Here is a 20,932-nt window from a genome sequence, read left to right as displayed (position 1 = left end):
CATTGCATTGTTTTCTAGTTGGATTCAGGTTTTTAATTTCTGCTTAATCCTTATCACATTTCTCCCCTACTCATGAATCTACTCCGGCTCCCACTTGTCTGATAGGTAATGGGTGAAGTGCCCTGCCTGGTTTTCCATAATTTATTCACACCCAACCAAGCACAACCTCAGGACCTATCTTTTATTACAGTCAGGCTGGTTGCTTCATCATCTCTCACATGTCCTGCTTTTTCCATCCTGTGTGTTCCTGCCTGTCTTCTAATACTCATACATTTATTCATTAGTTCATTCTTTCAACAGATATTTCTTAAGCACTGGCTATGTGCTATGCACTCTTCTAGATCATGGGGGTACAGCAGTACATGAGACCACCCATGTCCTTGTCCTGTGGAGCTTACATTGTAGAGGGAGATAGGATACATTCAATAAAGAAACAAACAAATGCATATGGTGTCAAGTGGTGATGAGTGCTATGAAGCAGAGCAGTGACTGGGGAGGAGGATGCCATGTTCTGTATGGAGATCAGGGAAGGCATCTCTGAGCAGGGACAAGCTGAACAGGTCTCCCAGGGAAGGCTGCACCAGGCACAGGGAAGAGCAGGTGCAAAGGCTCTCAGTCAAGGACATGATTGTTTGAGGAAGAACCAGGTCATTTTGATGAGAATAGAGTAAGTGAGGAAGAGAATGATAGGCGGTAGATCAAGACAGTAGTTCTGGGCTGCTTCTTGTGGGGCCTTTAAGCCAATGGTTCTCAACTGGGGTGATTTTGCCCCCCAGGGGACATCTAACAATATCTGGGGATATTTTTGGTTGTCACAGTTGGGTGGTGCCACCGGCATCTAGCGCATAGAGTCAAATGAAGATGCTTCATATCCTACAATGCACAGGGCAGCCCCACAACAAGGAGGTATCCAGCCCAATGTCAACAGTGCCAAGGTTGAGAAACCCTGCTTTAAACCATGGTGAAGACTATGGTTTTTATTCTACGAATGATGAGATGTCATTAGAAAGTTTTGAACAAAGGAGTGACATGAACTGACTTGGATTTTAAAAGGATCATTTTAGATACTGTGCCGTAAATCATAATTTGAATAATAAAAGTGAAATAAAAGGCTACCATTTATTGAGCACTTATTATATCTGAGACTCTGTGCTAAACACCTTACCTAAAATATCTCCATAATTTTCTTCATTCTTCCTACCGCTATCTGACATTACATTACATATTGGTCCATTAATTTCTAAATAATTGTCTCCCCCAATAGAATGCAAACTCCGTGAGGGCAACAACCTTGCTTTGTTCCCTGTTGAATCTGCAGCACCTAGGACAGTGCTGGAATAGACACTCTATATGTGTTGAAGGAGTAAACAGTGCCTAGGGTCAATTTGTTTACTTTCATTTCACAGACAAAAGAAGTGAGTTTCAGCATTAGTTGCCTGAACCATGGCTACAAGCAAATCCATGTTTTGTAGTCCATTCCTTGGAGGACAATCTCCAAGTCTGGTGACAATCCTCAGAAAGAAATGCTCCCAGTGGATAATATTCTAGGTGAGCCGTCCAAGTACCGATTGCTACACCTTGCTAATTTTTGACATCCATATCTATTTATGAATTCATTCATTTGCCAAGTTTTTCTCGAGTTGATACTATGTGCCAGGCACTGTGCTAGGCACTCGGGACACACTGGTGAGGAAGATAGATGTGATCCCCATGTGTATCAGTCAGTTCAGGCTGCCATAACAAAATGCCACAGACTGGATGGCTTAAGCCACAAAAATCCATTCTCCCAAAGTTCTGGAGTCCAATCAGAGATCAGGACGCTGGTAAGGTTGGGTTCTGGTGAGAGCCATCTTCCTGGCCTGCAGGAGGAGAGCTCACTGCGGGCCTTCTCACTGTATCCTCACATGGCAGAGAGAGGGAGAGAGAGAGAGAGCTCTGGTGTCTCTTCCTATAAGGACGTTGACCCCATCATGGGTGCTCGACCCTCATGACTCATCTAAACCTAATCCCTCCCCAGAGGCCCCATCTCCACATACCATCATATTGGGGGTTACAGCTTCAACATATGAATTTTGGGGGAAACACAATTCAGTCCGTAGAACTGTTCTCACAAAGTTTACAGTCCAGTGTGGGATACGGACAGTACATGCATGATATAAAAAAGAAAATTATGGTCCAGCCCCAGTGGCCTAGTGGTTAAGTTCCACACACTCTGCCTCAGCAGCCCAGGTTTGGTTCCCAGGCATGGACCTACACCACTCGTCTGTCAGTGTCCATGCTGTGGTGGAGGCTCACATACCAAAAAAAAAAAGAGGAAGATTGGCAGCAGATGTGAGCCCAGGATGAATCTTCCTCAGCAAAAAATAAAGAAAAGAAAAAAGAAAAGAAAGTTATGAATTGTGGTAAGTGCTACAAAGGAACTAAAATGAATGCTGTGATGAGTAATTCAGGTGAAAGGGAGGGACCTGCCTTGAGGAGGCAGGTCAAAGAAGACTTCTCTCAGGAAGTAACACAAACAAATCGTCTAAAATTTAGTACAATGAAAAATACCTCGTTAATAACTTTGACACTGATTACATGTTGAAAGGATAATATTTTGGATATACTGCTTTAAATAAAATACAGTACTAAAATTAATTTTACCTGTTTCTTTTATACTTTTTTTAAATGTGACTACTAGAAAACTTTTAATTAATTACGCAGCTCACATTATGCTTCTATTGGGCAACACTGCCGTGTACTATTCCTTTCCCACTAAAGACACTAACGAGGAAGGACAAAGAGTGACGCTCCAAAGAGATGAGACAGGAGTGGGGATGGGAAGCAACATGTCAGGAGGTTTGGAAGTTAAGTTGGTAGAAATGACTAAGTCATATTTTAAGAATAGAGCAGTCTGCTCGTGGTTACGGGTTTCTTTTCGGGGTGATGATAATTTGGAATTAGATAGTAGTGACAGTTGTATAATCTTACGAATATACTAAAAACCACTGAATTGTATACTTTAAAGGGTGAATTTCATGGTATGTGAATTGTAGCTCAATAAAAAGAAAGATATAAAAAAGAATAAGGCAATCTAATATCTACAGTGTCTGCTATAACAGAAGACCCCTGAATTTTCCGGAAAGCTTACTTCTGTCAGCTGATCTGTGTGTGTGACTTTCTTTGTGTGTGCATGTGTGTGGGTGGGTTGAGGGTGAGTAATTAAGGAAAAGGAACTCTTATATGTTTTGGCTGAAAACAGGGAGAAGAACAAGAGGTCACCTTCATCAGAAATCAGAGCCAGAGAAGACGTGGAGAAAGACAAGCTTGGGAATTTGTGAACCTCTTGTGGAGAGCGTGGATGGACCTCTGACAGTGTGTAGAACATGGACTCAAGCAGATGATATCTTGACTCAATGGGACACGGTGACTCCGTGATATCTCAGTCACTTTGATCATCAGGAACATCTGCTCAATTAAGCATAACCGTGCACTTCTACCTATGATTATGTGTTCTAGGTTAGAACTTCCTTGCATAAGGCAAAGGGAATACCCTGCCCCTCGGGCCCTCCCTCTGTCTAGCCCTGTGCTAGTTCCCCAGCAGCAACCCGAGACGAAGCTTCTTCTCCAGGGACAAGCACACAGGTCAAGTGCACAGTTTCAGAATTGATACAGAACATCTTTAGAAGACAGCCCCAACCAAAGTGTCCCTCCATTCATTAACTCAGCTTCTCTCTGCCCCACACTGGGCTGGGTGCTCGTGCTAAAATGGTGACTGAGATGGACCCACTCCCTGCCCTCAAGGGGCCTCCAGCCTGGTGGGGAACTCAGAGTCCACAGCCGGCCTTATGAACTTTTCCCAGTCTGCTAAATTTATCATTGGTCATGCGGTATTTGTTGTCTTAGTTTGCAATCTCTGTCATTGTATTTTAACTCAGGAGAATGAAAAATGATGGTGATGTCAATGACCTCTTACCTCCTCCGTAGACTCTGCACAAGGACTGTGTCCATCTTAGCCTGTTTGGACTGTGTGCCTCTTCCACATCTCCCCGACTCTTAATTCTATTTGACTTCGCTTCTTTTCTCTGTGATCCAAGTCACTAACTCACTGATCCGTGGGCTCCTTCTGCTGACTTCTGCACCTGATTCACAGCCAAAGCCTGTGCTGCGAGGAAAAGCAGAGAGGGACGCTCTGGCTACTCTACAAAGAATGAGTTGGAGGGGCAAGAGTGAAATCCCAGAGGCTGGGAGCAGCCCCGGAGGAAATGACGACAGCTTTGCCTAGAGCAGAGGTGGCGCAGGAGAGCGGTGGGTGTATCAGGACACACTCTGAAAGCAGCAGTTATGGCACTGGGAATGAACTGGATCTGGGGGAAGAAGGAGGAGAACAGAGCTTAAGGGTGACTCCGAATTCTGGTCTCCACAGGGTGCCAGGTAGTGTGGTTCACCAAGATGGAGAAGACTGAGCCCAGGAGCTCAATCAAGAGCTCACTTTCAGATGCATAAAGTCTGAGACATCCAGTGGAATTGGGTGTATGGGTGCTGGAGAGGGGAATTGCTTACATGCGGCTTTGAGCTGTGGTTCATGCTCAACGAAGGGCTACGCTTTAGCTTCACCTGGGATGGAGGTGCTCTGAGGAAATGTCAACACCCAGGTCACATGCCTTAGATCAGGTAAACCTGAGCTCTGGAAGCAGGCGCCCAAGTATCAGTGTGCTTTAAAAGGCTCACAGGCGATCCTAATGCACAGTGATGGTTGATATCCGCCAGACTCGAGGAACTGCCCGAAGGTGGAGACCTTATCTGTGTGCAGGGCAGCCACAGCAGGCTCAGAAGCCTCATCTTTCTGCCTTATCAAAGGAACTCTCTAGATTGTGTCTATTTAAAATTCTCTCTCTGCTGTTTCAGCGGGTGGCTGAATTCTATGCGTCAAAACAACCAATTGTTCATAGTCTTGGGTGTTCTTGTGTTGCCAGCAGTTCCAGGCCTTTTGTCCTGGGACTCTCGTGTTTGTAGCAATGTCAGTCTCCTGGTGAAGCTCCACGGCTGCTTCACGTCTTCCATCCTTTTGGGGATAGAGTATTTGCAATCTCCTTTGTGAACTTTCTTTCAAAACAAACTCCCAGCACCCTCTGCCACTGTGTGCTCAAAGCAGATGAAAATACATTCAGGCCTGGCCTATTCTTTAAAATCCAGTTCAATCCCCATTTCCTTTTATTATCATTGGGCATCCATGATGTGACTTGCTTTGTACCTGGCACTTGAGGATATCGTGACCAACGAAAACGACATGGCCCCTGATCCGGGGAGCTCGCACTGTAGGAGAGGGTGTCTCAACCTCAGCACTATTGCCATGTGACATCAGGTAATTCTCTGTTGTGGGGGCCGCCCTGTGCATTGTAGAATGTTCAGCAGCATCCCTGGCTTCTACCCACCAGATGGCAGTAGTATGTTCTCATGCCCCTCAGTTGTGACAACCAAAAATATCCCCAGACATTGCTAAAACGTCCCCTGGGAAGCAAGACTGCCTCCATTAAGAAGCAGTGCTATGGTAGGAAGAAGACATTGAACAAATACTCATAAAGGTTGAGAAATGTGATGAGAATGTCATATACAAGAGAGATCTAATTTAACTTGGCAGTGACAGAGCGCTCAGAGGCCAACGTGGAGACTGTTTCTGTCCAGAAAATGGCTAGTATGATTTCTGTCATGATGTTTTCTCTGATTGCTTTATTGTCTTTCGTCTTCTCCAATTTCCTGCAGTAGTATTCATCGATTGTGTACTATGCAGCCAGGCACAGTATTAAACATTTGCATGCCTTATTTCATTTTATTCTCCTAACTATACTGTAACCATAAGCGGCACCACAAACAATTGAAGATGCACTATGTAAGTAAATTGCCTTTTTCACCAATAGCTTGGCATATTAGTCTTGTAAACCAACTAGAACGACAGCTGAGACACTCAGTGGCTTCTACCTTTTCTTTATCTCTTGGATAATAACCTCCTACTTCATCAATTGCCACAATTCTTTTGGCACTGTCAACGTCTTCAGTGAGGCCTTTCTTTAGGGCCTCCAAAATCACTCCCCAAAATTTCTCCCTCCCCAAAACTTCTTTTAATCTCACTATTTCCTAGTGCTAATCTCTCATCTTGATCGTTTTTTGTTCCACCAGGGTTCTCAAAACTTCCGAGTTGCACTAACATCATCTCCACACTGTCTGCGTTGGGGTTCCTTCTTGTTCCATTTACTGAAACAGTTCTCTCTAATCAGTACCCCCAAGGCACTGAATCCAGAGGCATCTTGTCATCCCATTCAATCTGTCCTCCGTGTTGGATGTTATTTATAACTCTCTTCCTTGGAACTTTCCTCTTCCTTGGAATCCTACAGCATCCAGATCTACCTGCCTGTAGATTTGAGTGGACTCCACTGCCCAGTTCCTTGTCCTAATCTCTGTCTACATTCTTGGCTCAGATGTCGTTTTAGCTTCCAGAACTTCATTTGTCTTATCGATGTGGAAGACTAACCTAATTTTATCTCCAATCTTGGGCTCTTTCTTGGATTTAGCCTCACTTCTCCAAATTCATCTGGAGACCTCCACCTGGATACAAACTTGGCATCTCAAATTTAAGACATCTCAGACAAAAAGCATTATCTTCTTCTCAAAGTCAGTTCTTTCCCCTCAGTCTCTCAAAACCTGTTGTTTCTCTTAGCAGTAAAAGTCATTCTCAGACCCTCAGAATAATTGTCTACATTCATTTCTTCATGCATTCATTCCTTGAGCCTGTTGTGGGCACCATGCTTTACACGTTGCCTACCCTCATGGAGGTGACAATCCATCTGGCAAAACAGACAGTCAAGAGGAATTACAAAGGGCTTTGACGAGGTTTACGGTAGGGAAAGTCCAACATTTAGTGGGTCTCTCCTCTTCTTCTCTACGAAGATCCAGTGAGCCAGCAAGTTTGCCCATTCTTCCATCATGAAGTCCCCCCATTAGCTGCTTGCTTTCCAAACTCACGGCCCCCGCCCCAGCCTTCTGGGTGATCTTACCTCCTCCTTCTTCTTCCCACATCTCTGAACTCTCACATGTTGCATTGCCTTTTAATGTCCTGGTTTCTTGTCTATCTCCCTCACTACACTATAAGTTTATTAAATGTAATGAATGCACGCATGCTGTTTGCCACTGTATTCCAAGTACCTGGCACAGAGGTGCTCAAGAATTATTCATGCAATAATGAATGAATGGATTGCAATCCCCTTTCCACACTATCAACTATAGCGCTCCTTTTGAAAATCCTCCTTTGAAAATGGTATCTTCTCTGGCTCCTCCCAAAACTTCACCAAACTCAACAGTACACAGGGCAGGCTTTGAAGTGATAACCTAGAGGTGGCCAAGAGCACAGCTGGGAATATTTGGAAAACAGTGATGGGCTCCATGAACAATGAGAAGGCATCTTGCACAAGGCACTGATGGCTTCTCATTGGAGACATAACAGCTCTGCTATTGGAGAGAAACCCCAGGGAAGTCCCTAGTTGTTCAGTCCCCGAGGTTCTCTGAAATGCCAAGGTGAGCCTTGATGGGTGATAGAGCTCTCCTTCCACTGCTGGAAGCCAACTTTACCGTATGACCCTGGGTCTGAATGTGGAAGCCAAAGATGCTTGGGGGCCACTTAGCAGATCTGAAACACTTGGCAGTCATTGCCCCTTTCCCCCAGAGAAGGCACACATGTCAATCTCCTGTCTGCACTGCTTATATCATCTCCTTGACCTAAAAGAAAGATAGAATAGCCTGCATTTGAATTCTAGTACCACACTTACTTACTTCACATTATGTGACCTTAGTTATGTAAACTCTTGAAAGCCTCCATTTCTTCATCTTTGAATGGGATTAATAATAGAAATTATCTCATTGATATCATGACCATTATTATTCTAGAATGTGGATATTGGGCATGTGGGCCTCTTCACTCTACTTTTCATATATTTAAAGCTTTTCATAATTTTTTACAAATTATCTTATAAGGCCTTTGTGAAGATTAAATAAAATTAGGCATGGAAAGTGCTAATCACAGTGCCTGACACAGTTTCTGACGTACTTCTCAGGAACACCGTGAAACCACCATCCATGCCATCAGAGTCTCGCGGCACTGAAATTATCTTACCTATGTATTGGTTTGCTTGTTTCATGTCTTCCTTCACTAGAATTAAGCTTCTTGAGGGCAAGGGCCTTGTTTGTCTTCGCTCCCCACTGTATCTCAAGTGTGCACAGTAGGCAATCGACAAGTGGTTGTTGAAAGCATGAAATGTGAAAACATGCAGCTATGGCTCCAGCACAGCTCAAATCAATTACAAATCGTCGTCCCTCTCAGGACCCCTTATCCTCCACAGCCTGAGAGTCTCATACAGAGATGGAGACTCACGAGGAAAGACAACAGCTGAACATTTTGCCCAGAGCAAAGGTCTCCATGTTCCAATGCCCTCAAAAGACTCTCTCTCTAATAGAAGAACTGAAAAGACAACTCAGCATAAAGGATCAAGACTGAGAAGAATCATGGGAGAAAACTCAAGAGACTAGAGTGGTCGCATGAGAAACCCTCAGATAAGGTCAGGGCTTAAAGAGGCAAGAAACAAGGGTAGACACAGCATAGAACCAAGGGTCTTGACATGGGAGAAGCCCTACCCATCTGTAAGAAAAGCATCTGTAAGTGAAAACCTAGATTAGACTGAGGTCTGCAGAAACAAGTTAACTACAGAAAGAGAGCTTGCCAGTCAAGTGATGGTATTAATGAGAAAGAACAAAGGCACCAGTGAATGAGGCTGATGACGTAGCATTCATGAATGGCATGGAGACAGAAATACCAAACTCTAATTTTGCTTTTGTCTTCTTTGCAAAGGGGATTAATAGACTGGACAAGATGAGGAAAAGGTAAAAATCATTATATCTCATGAATCACCTACTACATGCCATGCAGCACATATATATTCATAATCTTGTTTAATCCTGAGAAAAAGTATCGATCATGATTTTCATTTTACATATGAGGAAAATTAGCCTCAGAGAGGTGAAGCTGCTTGCTCAAGAGCCCGGAGTTAGTGAGTGGTCTAACACTTTCATTTAGACATTTTGAATCTTAAGAGTGAAGCCGTGTGTGTGTGCGTGTGTGTGTGTGAAGAGAGTTGTGGGCAAACAGCTCACCACTGACCCCATTTAAGTTTCAGTCAAATCTGCCTAGACCTCTGGCACACAAGCTGCAGTTTAGAGACAGCATCTTCCATCCAGAGAGCTGGTTTTCTGAACCTAAGATTAGGGGGATCGCTTCTTCCTCACTTCCTGTGCTTCCTTTAATATGGAAGAATAATTATCAGTGTGACACTCCTGGCCCCTCTCTCTCCTGCTTTCTCCTCTCCTGGGAAGGTGGAGCAAAGTATCTGGTGAGTTGGACAGAAGGAACTGGACAAGAACGTCTCACCCAACATAAAGGTCTCTTCTCTTTCTAACAGAAGAACCCAAAGGACAATTCAGAGCAAATGATCAGGACTGAGAAGTGGAGGAGACAACTCAAGAGCTCAGAGCATCACATGGAGGCTCTCCTCTCTTCCTTGGGAATCTCCTAGCCCGCAAAATGCCTGTGCTATTGGGCTGTGATAGCCCAGCTGCCCCATCCAAGACCTACCTTGTGGGCAAGGCTTGAGACTTTCAACCCTGCCTTGAATGGGTGCACTGTTATTACTACACTTTGAAGACACTTAATCCAATGCTTCTATCAGGAATAAAGCTGACGTCCTGATCTCCACCTGCCTTGTTTCCCTGTCTGTCTCAACTGGTTCTGAACTCAGCTGGGGAAAAAGGGGGATTATGGATTGACCTCACCAAACAAAGCAACAACATCCAATGAAAGAACTTGCATTTATTCTGATTTAATTTCACCTCGTTAGTTCCAGTCTGGTCTGTAGTGCTCATACCAAGGTGGCACATGATGTTAAATCTGAGTCAATGTCTCAAAGGAATGTCAAGAAACTGGAAATGGTCCAAAAGAGACTGAGGATAATGGTGAAAGTTCTGGAAACCAAGACATGGGAAGAATGGTAAAGGAATGAGACAATGTAGTTCAAAGCAGATTTGGCTATGATATGATGCATTCTTCGCATTTTTCAAGGGTTATCATGCAAAAGAGTGCTTTAATTAGATTATGTGACTTCTAAGGGCAGAACTAAGTGCTTTGATGAATATTCCAGGGAGGCATATTTTGGCTCATTATTAGAAGATATTTACAACTATTAGCATTGTATAAAAATGGAAGTATTTCCTTGAAGAGGTGGTGAGCTTTCCATCACTGGGTTTATTCAAATAACCCCAGTCAATGGATGATTCTGAAAAGGGCGTTCAAGACTGGGAGATAGTTGGTTGAAATGAAGTTTATCTCTGACTTGTGTAAAGCCCAAAGTAGCTGACTGGGGTGTTCTTTCTCCTTCACCACTATTTCCCCCCAGCATCACAACTGACTCATAACGAGTGGAGCAGGCCAGCAGAGACTGAAGGCAGACCCTGCCTGGGGAACAGGACCCCAAACCCTACACCATTGTTCCTACGACAATGTTCCCCTAAGATGACTTATTGGTTTACTATCTGTGTTTGAACACATACTTCCTGTGGCTTATTCTAGAAGCTTCTCTCAAACTTTAAGTGGGAAAGGTGTGGGTGTTGGGTGGGAGGGTTCTGAGGAAGTGATTCCCTCCATCTCATATTTCCTCCATTCTCATGATTCTGTTGCAATCATGCTCACTCTCATTCTTCTCTTTCCAGAATTAGGGGTCTTTTAGCAACCTCATCCTTTGACTACCTGATCATCAACCTCGTGCTGCCCTGTTTGGCTAAGAATGAGAAGAAAGAATTAAGGAGAACTCTGAAGTTTCTGATTTGGGCAGATTGATAGGAGGAATCAAAGATGTACTGTGAATTCCCTGACAGGCTGATGGGTGGATGATGATAGTGCCATCAACAGAGTAGAGACTATTGGAGCAATGGCAGGATTTAGGGGAATGTTAATGAGTGCAGTCAGGGACATGTGGATCCTGGGACATTCAGGAAGCAGTGGATATGTGGTCCAGAGTACAGGACACAAGTCTGGGCAAGACATAGAGATTAATCATCACCAGAATATGGTGGCAAGGGAAGATACACATGGAAACAAGAGTACTACAGGAGAATGTGAGAGTGTAAAGAGACCCTAAAGGAAAACACGGGAATTTGAGGGTTAGGTGTAGAGAATGGTGACATTTAGGAAGGTAGACAGAGGAAGATGAATCTATGAAGAAATCATCAAAAAGGGAGAGAAAAGAATCTGTAGAAAGTGGCTGACGCAAAGAAGTGGAAACAGAGATGGGAAATAGGTGGAATAGATAGAATTGGGGAAAAGGTGGGAACCAGAGAAGTTAAGAAAAGGAAAAGGATAAGAGAGAAGGTGATACGTTTATTTAAGAACACGCTGAGTTGAAAGTTTCAGTCTAAAATCCTGGAAATATGAGTCAGGAGGTGAAAAGAGTTTTGGGTGTACTAAACTACCGGTTTTCCAGTCCTCACACAGAGACCATTAACAGCACAGGAGCAGGTGAGACTTACACAGCAGAGGATGTGGCAAGATAAGAGAACTAAGGACAGAGGCAAGAGGGCTCCCTAGGGGCGCGGGTAGGAAGAAGAACCTGGAGGGTCAGGGACAGAGAATTCAGGGAGGAGCGCAGAAGTGAAGTATCCTGAAAGGCAAAGGGGGCCATGTCAAGAAGAAAAATATGGTCAGCAGTGCTCGAGGAGAGGTCAAGCTCTGGTGACTAGGAGGGCACCAGTGACCCTTGGGAGAGCAGTTTCAGCAGCGTGGTGGGAGCCAGAGGATGTCCGTTTGTGCCACATCTTGGGTAAGTAGGAGCACCCTTAAAACCAAGTCATCACAATGATGTGTTTGGGGCCTCCGCAACTCAGCCATGTCACTCTGCCCTTTCTTTACAGGTGACCCCAGCAAAAAGAACCAGCAGAGATAAGTACCTAAGCAAGTGGGCAGATTGGGACAATTCCATTGTGCCCAGCCAATGACCACAAAAGGGGGAGGACATTTCACTGACTTGGTCCATTCACTCAGTGACATTGTATTGGGTCTAATATGCTCAGAGATTGAGAAGGGGTTACATGGTCACAAAAGAGACCTAGTCCCTGCCTTCAAACAGCTTGCAAGATATTTGGGGAGACTTTCATTCCATGAGAATTTCCCCCAACCAGAGCACCCCATCTAGAATGCCTAATGAAACCACCATTCAAACTTTTACAGAATCACCTGGGTTAACAACATCTTTTTATGCTTCTCTGTAGAAGGCTAAGGTAAAGCTTAAACTGAATGAGGAATGAGGATACATGCTTATACAAAAAAAAAAAATCTGATGGAGTAACTGGATTATAGGCTCACTGAGGATTATATCAATTCCTTACTACACAGTCCCATGCCACATAAGGATGTTTCGGTCAATGATGGGCCACATATACGATGGTGGTCCCACAAGATGAGTACCATATAGCCTAGGTGTGTAGTAGCGTTTCTCAGAAAGTATCCCTGTCGTTAAGCGACACACGACTATATACTTGAAAGACCTCTTCCGTTGCTCCATTAACCATCACTCTGTTGTGTTTCTCCAGTCTCCTTCTTCAAACCTAACCAAGGTCTAGTTCTATATTTCCAAATGCCAATGACTTTCCACCTGCACTGTCCTCTCACTGCCCTCAACTCAAACCTGAAGTCAAACTTACCCTATGGCTTCATCACCCTTTTCAAACGTCCCTATCCCTGTCCATGGTACCTCGATTTTATCTTATCTGATCTGCATCTCTTGTACCCAATCAGTTGCCAAGTTCTGTATCAAGCAGAACCTTGTGCACATAATAGATGTCAAATATTTACTTGCCGATTGAATGGACATGTTTTATATGCTGGGAATCTTTACAGGCTACTAGTAACTGTGGCTATAGCACTGATAATGACAGAGGTTGGGAGCATGGCTTCAGGTGACAGATGGATCTGATCTGGGTTTAGTCTCATCTCTGCTACTTAGTAGCTCAGTGACTTTGGACACATCGTTCCTCGTTTACAAGATGTAAGTTATTAGAGTTGTAAGAATAAAATATAAAAGGTATGTAAAGCTCTGAGCATGAAGATGTTATTTCTCTTAGTCTCATAGTCCACTGTCAATGTTTGTCCGTTTCCATAATCTAACATCAAATCAAAAGGAGCCCAAATCCCAAGGTGATGCCAACAGTATTCAATTTTAGAACTTTAATTGAACTATTTAATAAGTCCCAGAAGGGGTCACCCATCACATTGGACCCATCATTTGAAGCATAAAATGAAGACCTCCACATAAAACAGATCCCTCTTGCCTTCCCTGATCCATCCTCCATTGTACCTAGTTTTGAAAATTCCAATTGAAAATTATCCAATTCAACAAGTTTTAATGACTGCCAGCTTTGTGTGTAGTAGCTGCTTAACCAATTAGCCTGGAAGACCTTATTTTCCCTCTAGCAAGCTACTTTTAAATTCCTAACAAGGTCCCTCCTTTGTCAAGCTTTCCCTAGCCCCCCACATAGGAGCTGTGCCCACTCATGGGCTCCACGGCTCTTTGGGAATCCTCCTGGAGGTACCCTCTTTACCTCGTCCCATGCCTATGGTTATGTATGGCCACATCTCTCCTGTTGGACAGTGAAGCACTCCAGGTGTGTGTCCTGCACACAGCAGATGCCAAATCAGTAGTTAACCCTCTAGGTGGGTAAGAAAGACTAGAGGAGCCAGGAGGAAAGGCCTGAGGATAGAAAATCATAGTTACCTTTGCATCTTTTACCAAGTTCAAAGGGTAGGCTGAGAAGGACAATGCACAAACTGGGATGAGGAAGAAGGAACCCCAGTGAATGTGGGTCCAAGATCAAGGAAAACTAGGAACTTTGATCCCATCCCTTGACAGCATAACAATTGCACGGTCTTTAATTTTCTTCTCCCATTGTTTCTGGACCGTACATGGCACATACCGGGTCCTCAATCAGTAGTTGTTGAATGAATAAGTGAATGTTCCTTCTCTCCGCTTTTTTGTCAGTCTTTTCCTTTTTTCTTTTTATTCTCCTTTTGTTCTCCCTAACTTCACTCCTCAACTTTTCCCCGTATCACCCCAATACACAAAATCACCCCCCCAACTCCCACTCACTCTACTTCTCCCTCTCTCTTTCTCTCCTCCACTAATTCCATCTATAGGAGTGTGTGTGTGTGTGTGTGTGTGTGTGTATTATCATTTCCAGTTTACAGAGGAGGAAACAGAAGTTCAAAAGCACAAAACTGGGTACCAAAGACCACACAGCTAGTAAGAGGTATGTAGCAGATAAGGTACCGCCCGGATCCATCGGCCATTTTCGTGCACGCTAATCCAAAGTGCGCTTCACTTCCAGCAGCCAGCACCTGTGACTTTGTCCGAGGGCTTCCCCAGGATGCCAGTGATCACTTTACCAGTGGCACAGAGAGCCAAAAGGGCCTGGAGTTTAAGCTTCCTCTCCTCCCCACCACTGCAGGGGGGGAACAGCCCTTCACTAATGATTGACAGGTGTACAGGTATAAGGGCTACAGCTCGCTGGCCGGCAATGCAGACAGCTCTCACGTGTGACCCCCACTGCCTCCAGATCTTTCCCCGGGTGAGTAAGCCAACGTGACTCTCAGCAGACTTCCCCTGATGCTGCACACCTGCTTGGCCTCCTCCCCTTCCCTGCCCATCTTCCCTACACCAGAACAGTGTTCCCTGGAAACCTTCCTAAGAAATCCCTTTGGCACAGATCCCCGTCTCAAGCTCAGCCTCCAGAGAACCCAGCCCAAGGCAATGCAAACGCAGAATGCAAACCCAAGCATCTCACACTTCAACATTTTTTCCACGATATTGTGCTTGAGACGCTGTTGCAATCACATGGGCCTGCTCTTCACTAATTTTATAGTCATTTTAAAAACTGGATGGCCGCTGTATCTCAAACACTCTAGGCTTGCTTATTCCTTCTTCTTACTACAATTATATATCTCTGAGACAAAAGACCCTTGACTATCTTGGCAAAATGAAATAAGGGACTCAAAGAGGAAAAGGTTTTTTTTAACTTGTCCTAGTAATTGTCCTACACCCGGGCCTATAATCAACTAGGCACCAAAATGGGCTTTATCCTATTAATGCGATCTCTTTTTAAAATGTTTCTACGGAGCTGGCCCGGTGGTGCAGCAGTTGGGTGCGCACATTCCGCTTCGGAGGCCCAGGGTTCACTGGTTTGGATCCCAGGTGCGGACTTGGCACCTTGCAGGCCATGCTGTGGCAGGCGTCCCACATATAAAATAGAGGATGGGCACAGATGTTAGCTCAGAGCCAGTCTTCCTCAGCAAAAAGAGGAGGATTGGCAGCAGTTAGCTCAGGGCTAATCTTCCTCAAAATAAATAAATAAAAATAAAATGTTTTTACTATATAAGTAATATAACCACACTAGAGGAATTCTAGGGGAAAAACAAACCCATCACTCTAACTCAACCATTCGAAAACTGTTTCCTTCCAGTGTTTCTCCTATTCCTGTGGTGTGGTTGGAGCCTTATTCAAACACTCAGGTCTCCTGCATGTTCTCCTCTAGCCCAGTTATCCATGTTGTCACACAGGCCTGTGGTTGTCATTTTTAATGGTTCCCCATTGTTACACTATAATTTGTCACCATTTTGCTTTTGATATTTCACAATTTTAAATAAGATTATCCTGAACAGCTCTGTGAATACACCATTTTGTTCTGTCTACCTTTTTTCCATATTTCAGATTATTTGCTTAAGAGACGTTTCCAAATCTTGAATCATCCGATAAAGGAATAATATTTATGGCTTTTAATGTATACCACCACATTTCTCCCTGCCCCTCCCCCACATTAAAATGTGTCCCAATTTATGACACATGCCAACCTAAAACAAAGTTATTCCAAGTCACAGTGACTCATTTTTTTGTGAGTTCTCATCTAACTAAATGGATTCATTTTAAATTTCTCCATTGAGTATAAAGGTCTTGAAACTTTGTGCAGAATTGTATTACACCTGGAGCGTTCCTCCTGAAGATAGCAAAGAACCTCAAAGGAACATTTCAGTCACCCTTAAATGTATGTGCTTCCTTTCTTAATTCTAAGCTGGCTGATTGGTAAGCATTTTACTGAGGGATCAGTCGCGGCATGAGTTGCCTAATTGAATCAGTCATCTTCCATGCCACTGCACACAAGTCAGGACATTTCAATGGCTGGTGTGGGCTAACTGACTGAAGTGTGTATTTTGTGCCTTTCTGCATGCCTACATCTTCAAACACAGAGGATAAAGAAAACTGACAAGATAAACAAGCAAGAAAGGATTCCTGTTTTCCCAATTATCTTGAAGTTTGCCTGAGTCTATCCTAGGGTTTAGTATTCTTATTTATTAGCCTTAGGAGTGCTGCTCCCTGAAATTGAAGTGCTCCCAGGAACTTTCAGACCCTCCGGGAGATCACGTTTCATTAGAGTCAGCCACGACATCCCGATTATTATTTTAACATGCTTAATTGTTCTGTCTTCTTGCACACAAGAGAAAAAGTACAAAAAAATAGATTCGACCCGGCCTTGCTCTTAAGACCATGAGTACTTGCTACTACACACAGAACAGAAGGATTTAGACTCTTCTTACAGATGCTCACCCAGCCCACCCAGAGAATTCTAGCAAAAAAGTGGAAAACCCAGCCAATCTTTTAGATGCACGATTCCAGGTCATACCAGACATTCACGTGGATAAACATCCCACCGATCAACAGAGTTTTCTACCTTTGTTTTGTTTTGTTTTGCTTTCGCTGAAGAAGCTTGTTTCCCGCAGCACTTCAAAATTCCAACAAGTGCCAACTTGCATTTTGTCTTAGAGAATTTCTTTATCAGGGTAAAGGAAAAGGAAAAGTAGACAAGTCGCTTTAGAGACCACTTCTCAGGGAATTGAGAGAACCTCTGATTCACTTCCATCCGCGCCCCCTGTTTGCTTTCACCCCAGTGGATGGTGGCCTCAGGCTGGGGTGGGGCGTGATGACCTCCCCGCAAATGATTCTGGAACTAATGTTCTTATCTTGGAAGAATTTTCTGGGTTGGGATAAGGCTGGATAATCCTAATTAGAGCCCTATCCAAGTTCAAACTTTGCAGCCAAACCAACCAGTTTTACAACACGCAGGAATTTAATTTGGCCTCACACCTGCAGTGGAAAAAAAAACACAAAAGAGGAAAAAAGCAGGCAGCTGAGCTAACAAGCAACTGTTTCTTGATCCAATTAAGAAACATCGGCAGGCTAATGACAGATTTGAAGACCAAAGATTCTTGACAGAACCCCGGGCAAATTACACAATTTCCACCTTCAATATTTAAAAAACACAGCAAAATACAAGGAGAACCTGGCTTTGTAAGGTTTCTTGCACATCTAGGGAGTAAGAGCCCAAGTCTAGAACGCCGTCAAACATTAATCTCAGAACAAAATTCCGTTTAAGCCTAAAGAAATCTATGGGACTTTCCTGGGTAAAATGAAACGCACAAAATGGCACAGCTTTGCCGATTCCTATTTATCCTGGGAAATTAACAAAACTGTGGCTTAGATGCTCTTCGCCTTCCCGGTCTCTCCCGCCACCAGTCCCGTCAGGTGCACCTCCTGAAGAAAGCAAACCAAAACGGTGCAGTGAAAGACACTTGCAGGTCTGCTTGCATTTGCTCTCTGTCAAGGATTTCATTTTTAAGCCTAATTTGAAAAAGTCCTGCTAAGGCAGAGCAAGTGCCAGGTGCTGCCCTGAGTGAGGGTCGCAGTCTGTCCACTTACCTGTGATCAGCACCGCCTTTTGATCCACAGGTAACAGCTCTTGGCCGGATAAGTAAGTATACATGAGGCAACATGACAGGGAGAAGAGAAGCAAGCCCCAGAAGAGGGACAGGCTGAGCAGGCAAGCCCCTCCCCACAGGCCCACCAAGCAGACCACCTTTCTCCCCTCCTGCCCTGGGCTCTTCAGTTTGCAAAGAACTGCTCCTCCCAGCACTACGGTGACAGCCAGGCAGAGCCCCACTGTCTCAGAGCAGAAAAGACTCATTCTCAGAGAGTCGTTGCACCTTTGTGTGCTCAGGGCCAGCAAGTCAAGTGGGCAAAGACTGGCTGGAGGCAGCCGGGGTTATATGAAGGGACAGGCAAGAAGGGAGGCGGAGATAACAGCCCCGGCACACTTTGAATGAGCGTGGATTAAGCATACTTATGCAGGCACACATTTCCTGGGGGGTAGTTCAGAGCCGTGTGCAGGTTAATGTAAGTCCCAGCACGCTTCCTAGTCCATTGCTCCCCCCACGCCCCCTGCACGTACAACACATACGCATACTCACCCGCAGCAAACACGAACCCATTATTTTTTTAATGACTCTAGAGGGACAACCAGTTGGGTAATAATTGACAGAACTCAATCTGAACAGCAAATAACAAACCCTTAAACCCATAGGAAAACACTGGTCCCATTTAGGAGCCTGTGGTGTGTCTGTCTGAGTCCTTCTGACTCAGAGATGTGTGTGTGTGTGTAAATCCAGGCAATCAGTGAGGTTTGGAAGATCAATTCTGGAAGGAGAAGGCATGACTGGTTTTTGTTCCTGTCCGCAGGACTCCCGCCATCTCCCAGTGGAGGCAGGCGAAGGGTTGGATGGAGAGAGAATATAGGACAAGAGGAAGAGATCCTTGGCAGATGCAAAGTGCTTGGGTCTTGCCAGAGGGAGGGGAGATATGCCAGGGAGAGATAACAATGATAATGCAACCAATAATGGCCCATATCTGTTGGGACCTATTTGTGCCAGAGATCGTGTTCAACTATTTGTTTGTTCATTCTCTTTATTGAGACCCCATTCTCTACCAAGTTCTGCTCCAGACACTGGCACTCCACAGTCAATATGCTCAGTCTCTTTGCATACAATATCCTTACAAAGTAGGTGTTGTTAGTGTCACGATTTTACAGGTGAGGACACTGAGGCACAGAGAGGTTAAGAGACTTACCCAAGACCACACAGAAATGGAGTCAAGCCGCCTTGTTTCAGAGTTTTGTGCTCTTAGTTGCTCTACTCTACTGCCTGCTGTAGGCAAAAAATAAAAGACAATCGGTACATTATATATTAGCCCTGCCCTACTCAAGCCCCATTTGAACCCTACAAAGCATTTCAAGGTGGGTATTATTACACTCAGTTTACAGAAAGGACAACTGAGGCTGGGAGAGGCTAAGTTACGTACATGAGAGTAGTGAATCCCGACCCACCTCCACAACTTCTTGGCTCAAAAGCCAGCACTCTGGATCCTCAACACCTTACTGACCACCGGCAACAATGATGAGATCCCCAAGAGGGCTCTGTCCCACCTGGGCGGATGGTGTGCCTTGCATGTACCAGGCACGTGGCTGGGAGGGACACAGAATTCTGATAAAGGCTGGGCGTTGGCCTATCTGGAGAGGCAAGAAAAGATCTGCCTCTGAGATCAGATTACCTGCACTCCAGACTCATCTGAGCTCTGTTACTCACTAACTAGGCACTCTTGGGGGGGTGTCATTCTATCCCCTAGACCACTTCTCCTCAGCTGTAAAAATGGGAAAAATATCGACGTGAAGCACTTAGCACCTCCTGCCTGGCACACCAGAAGCAGCCTCATAAATGCTGGCAAGTCATGTTTTTTAAGCAAGAGCATAAGAACTAGAGAAGTAACGTACAGTGCCCCGTGGCATATACACTTGTCCCAAAAGATGGTTGAAGTTGGCACGTGCTGAGGGGCAGGGAGGAGAAGGGGAGAGGGCTCCGATCGGACAATATGTATGGGGAAGGCAGGACTTCGGAGGGACGTCGCAGCAGCCTGTCCCATAAGAAGGTAGGGTTTGGGAAAGGGAGTCTGGGAAACTGGTTCTGGCCACCCATGAGCCTTCGGTGAATCGCCCCCAGCCAGTCCAACTGTAAAGGGAGCCCACTTGGGTACACGGCTGTCTCAAGACCCAAGAGAGACTGGGCGGAAGCAGTGACTTGTGGACCATAGTGTGCTGGGGGACCGAAAGAGGTGACAGTAAAGCCATCGTGGGGGGGTCTCAGTAGGGCAGTGGCACCTCTTGCCTGCCCTCCCGGCTGCGCGGACCCCTAAGGTGGGGTGGTATTTTTGTCTCCAGGCCAGGAAGCTGAGAGGTAAGAATCTGGAATGTGATTTGGCTAGATCTGAGATCTCCCTCCCTCTACAAACGCCATTCCTTCCTGTCAGCCCTGCTCACACCCGTCCCGGCTGCGGGTACCCCTCACGGGCCTTGTGGCCTCACCAGCTGGGAGGAGTCAGTCAAGCTAGCTCGGGAGGAGTGTCAGAGGGCTTTCTAGGTGAGGGTGCAGGACTGGTTACAGCTCTTCAGTGGGGGCCTTGGCACTTGGTCAGCGGCTCCCACAGTGGGGCTGGAGCCAAACATCCACATGGGTTCCCTGACTGGTGCATGCCCGCCAGAGATGAAGCAGATCTCCGGGTGGCAGCCCGGGTGCTTCCCAGCTGCTCAGTCCTGGGGCTCCCACGGAGGGGGCAAAAAGTGCCATGACGTGGAAGTCTAGGTAAGGACGCTCCTTGTCCTCTGGCAGAGAAGAGGATGCATAATATTAAGAACGTGAGCTTTTAAGCCTCATGGAACTGAGTTCAAATCCTGGCTCTGCCACTTAATAGCTGTGAGGCACTGAGCAAGTTACCTACCCTTCCTGGAACTCGGTTTCCTCCTCTGAGGAAATGGAGCCCAGCTCCCCATTGTGTGTGTGTGTGTGTGTGTTTTCAGTGAATGATAAAATTCTCACTCTGTGCCTGGCACTGACAGGATGACAGCCAGTTTTCTCGTCGTTGGGAGCACTCACTGC

At 45.2% G+C, this 20,932-nt stretch overlaps 1 protein-coding gene across 4 annotated transcripts in view; it reads right to left on the bottom strand.

Moving 5' to 3' along the window:
- Window positions 1–19,425, bottom strand: part of HSD17B2 (hydroxysteroid 17-beta dehydrogenase 2) — a 62,789-nt gene extending 43,364 nt beyond the window's left edge. For 2 of the 4 annotated variants that reach the window (XM_023637383.2, XM_014738466.3), the window contains exons 1-2: window positions 19,330–19,425; window positions 17,871–19,150 (exon numbers count right to left, since the gene is read on the bottom strand). In XM_023637383.2, the coding sequence (XP_023493151.1) occupies window positions 17,871–18,135 (265 nt within the window). In that variant the 5' untranslated portion in view covers window positions 18,136–19,150; window positions 19,330–19,425. Of the gene's footprint in view, window positions 1–16,845; window positions 19,151–19,329 lie in introns of those variants that run through there. The other 2 variants (XM_070262103.1, XM_070262104.1) reach the window with 1 other exon arrangement.
- Between the last annotated feature and the right edge of the window lie 1,507 nt (window positions 19,426–20,932).

The sequence above is a fragment of the Equus caballus genome, chromosome 3 (assembly GCF_041296265.1).
Source record: "Equus caballus isolate H_3958 breed thoroughbred chromosome 3, TB-T2T, whole genome shotgun sequence".
NCBI lineage: Eukaryota > Metazoa > Chordata > Mammalia > Perissodactyla > Equidae > Equus > Equus caballus.
This window is presented reverse-complemented; position numbering and strand designations above follow the sequence as displayed.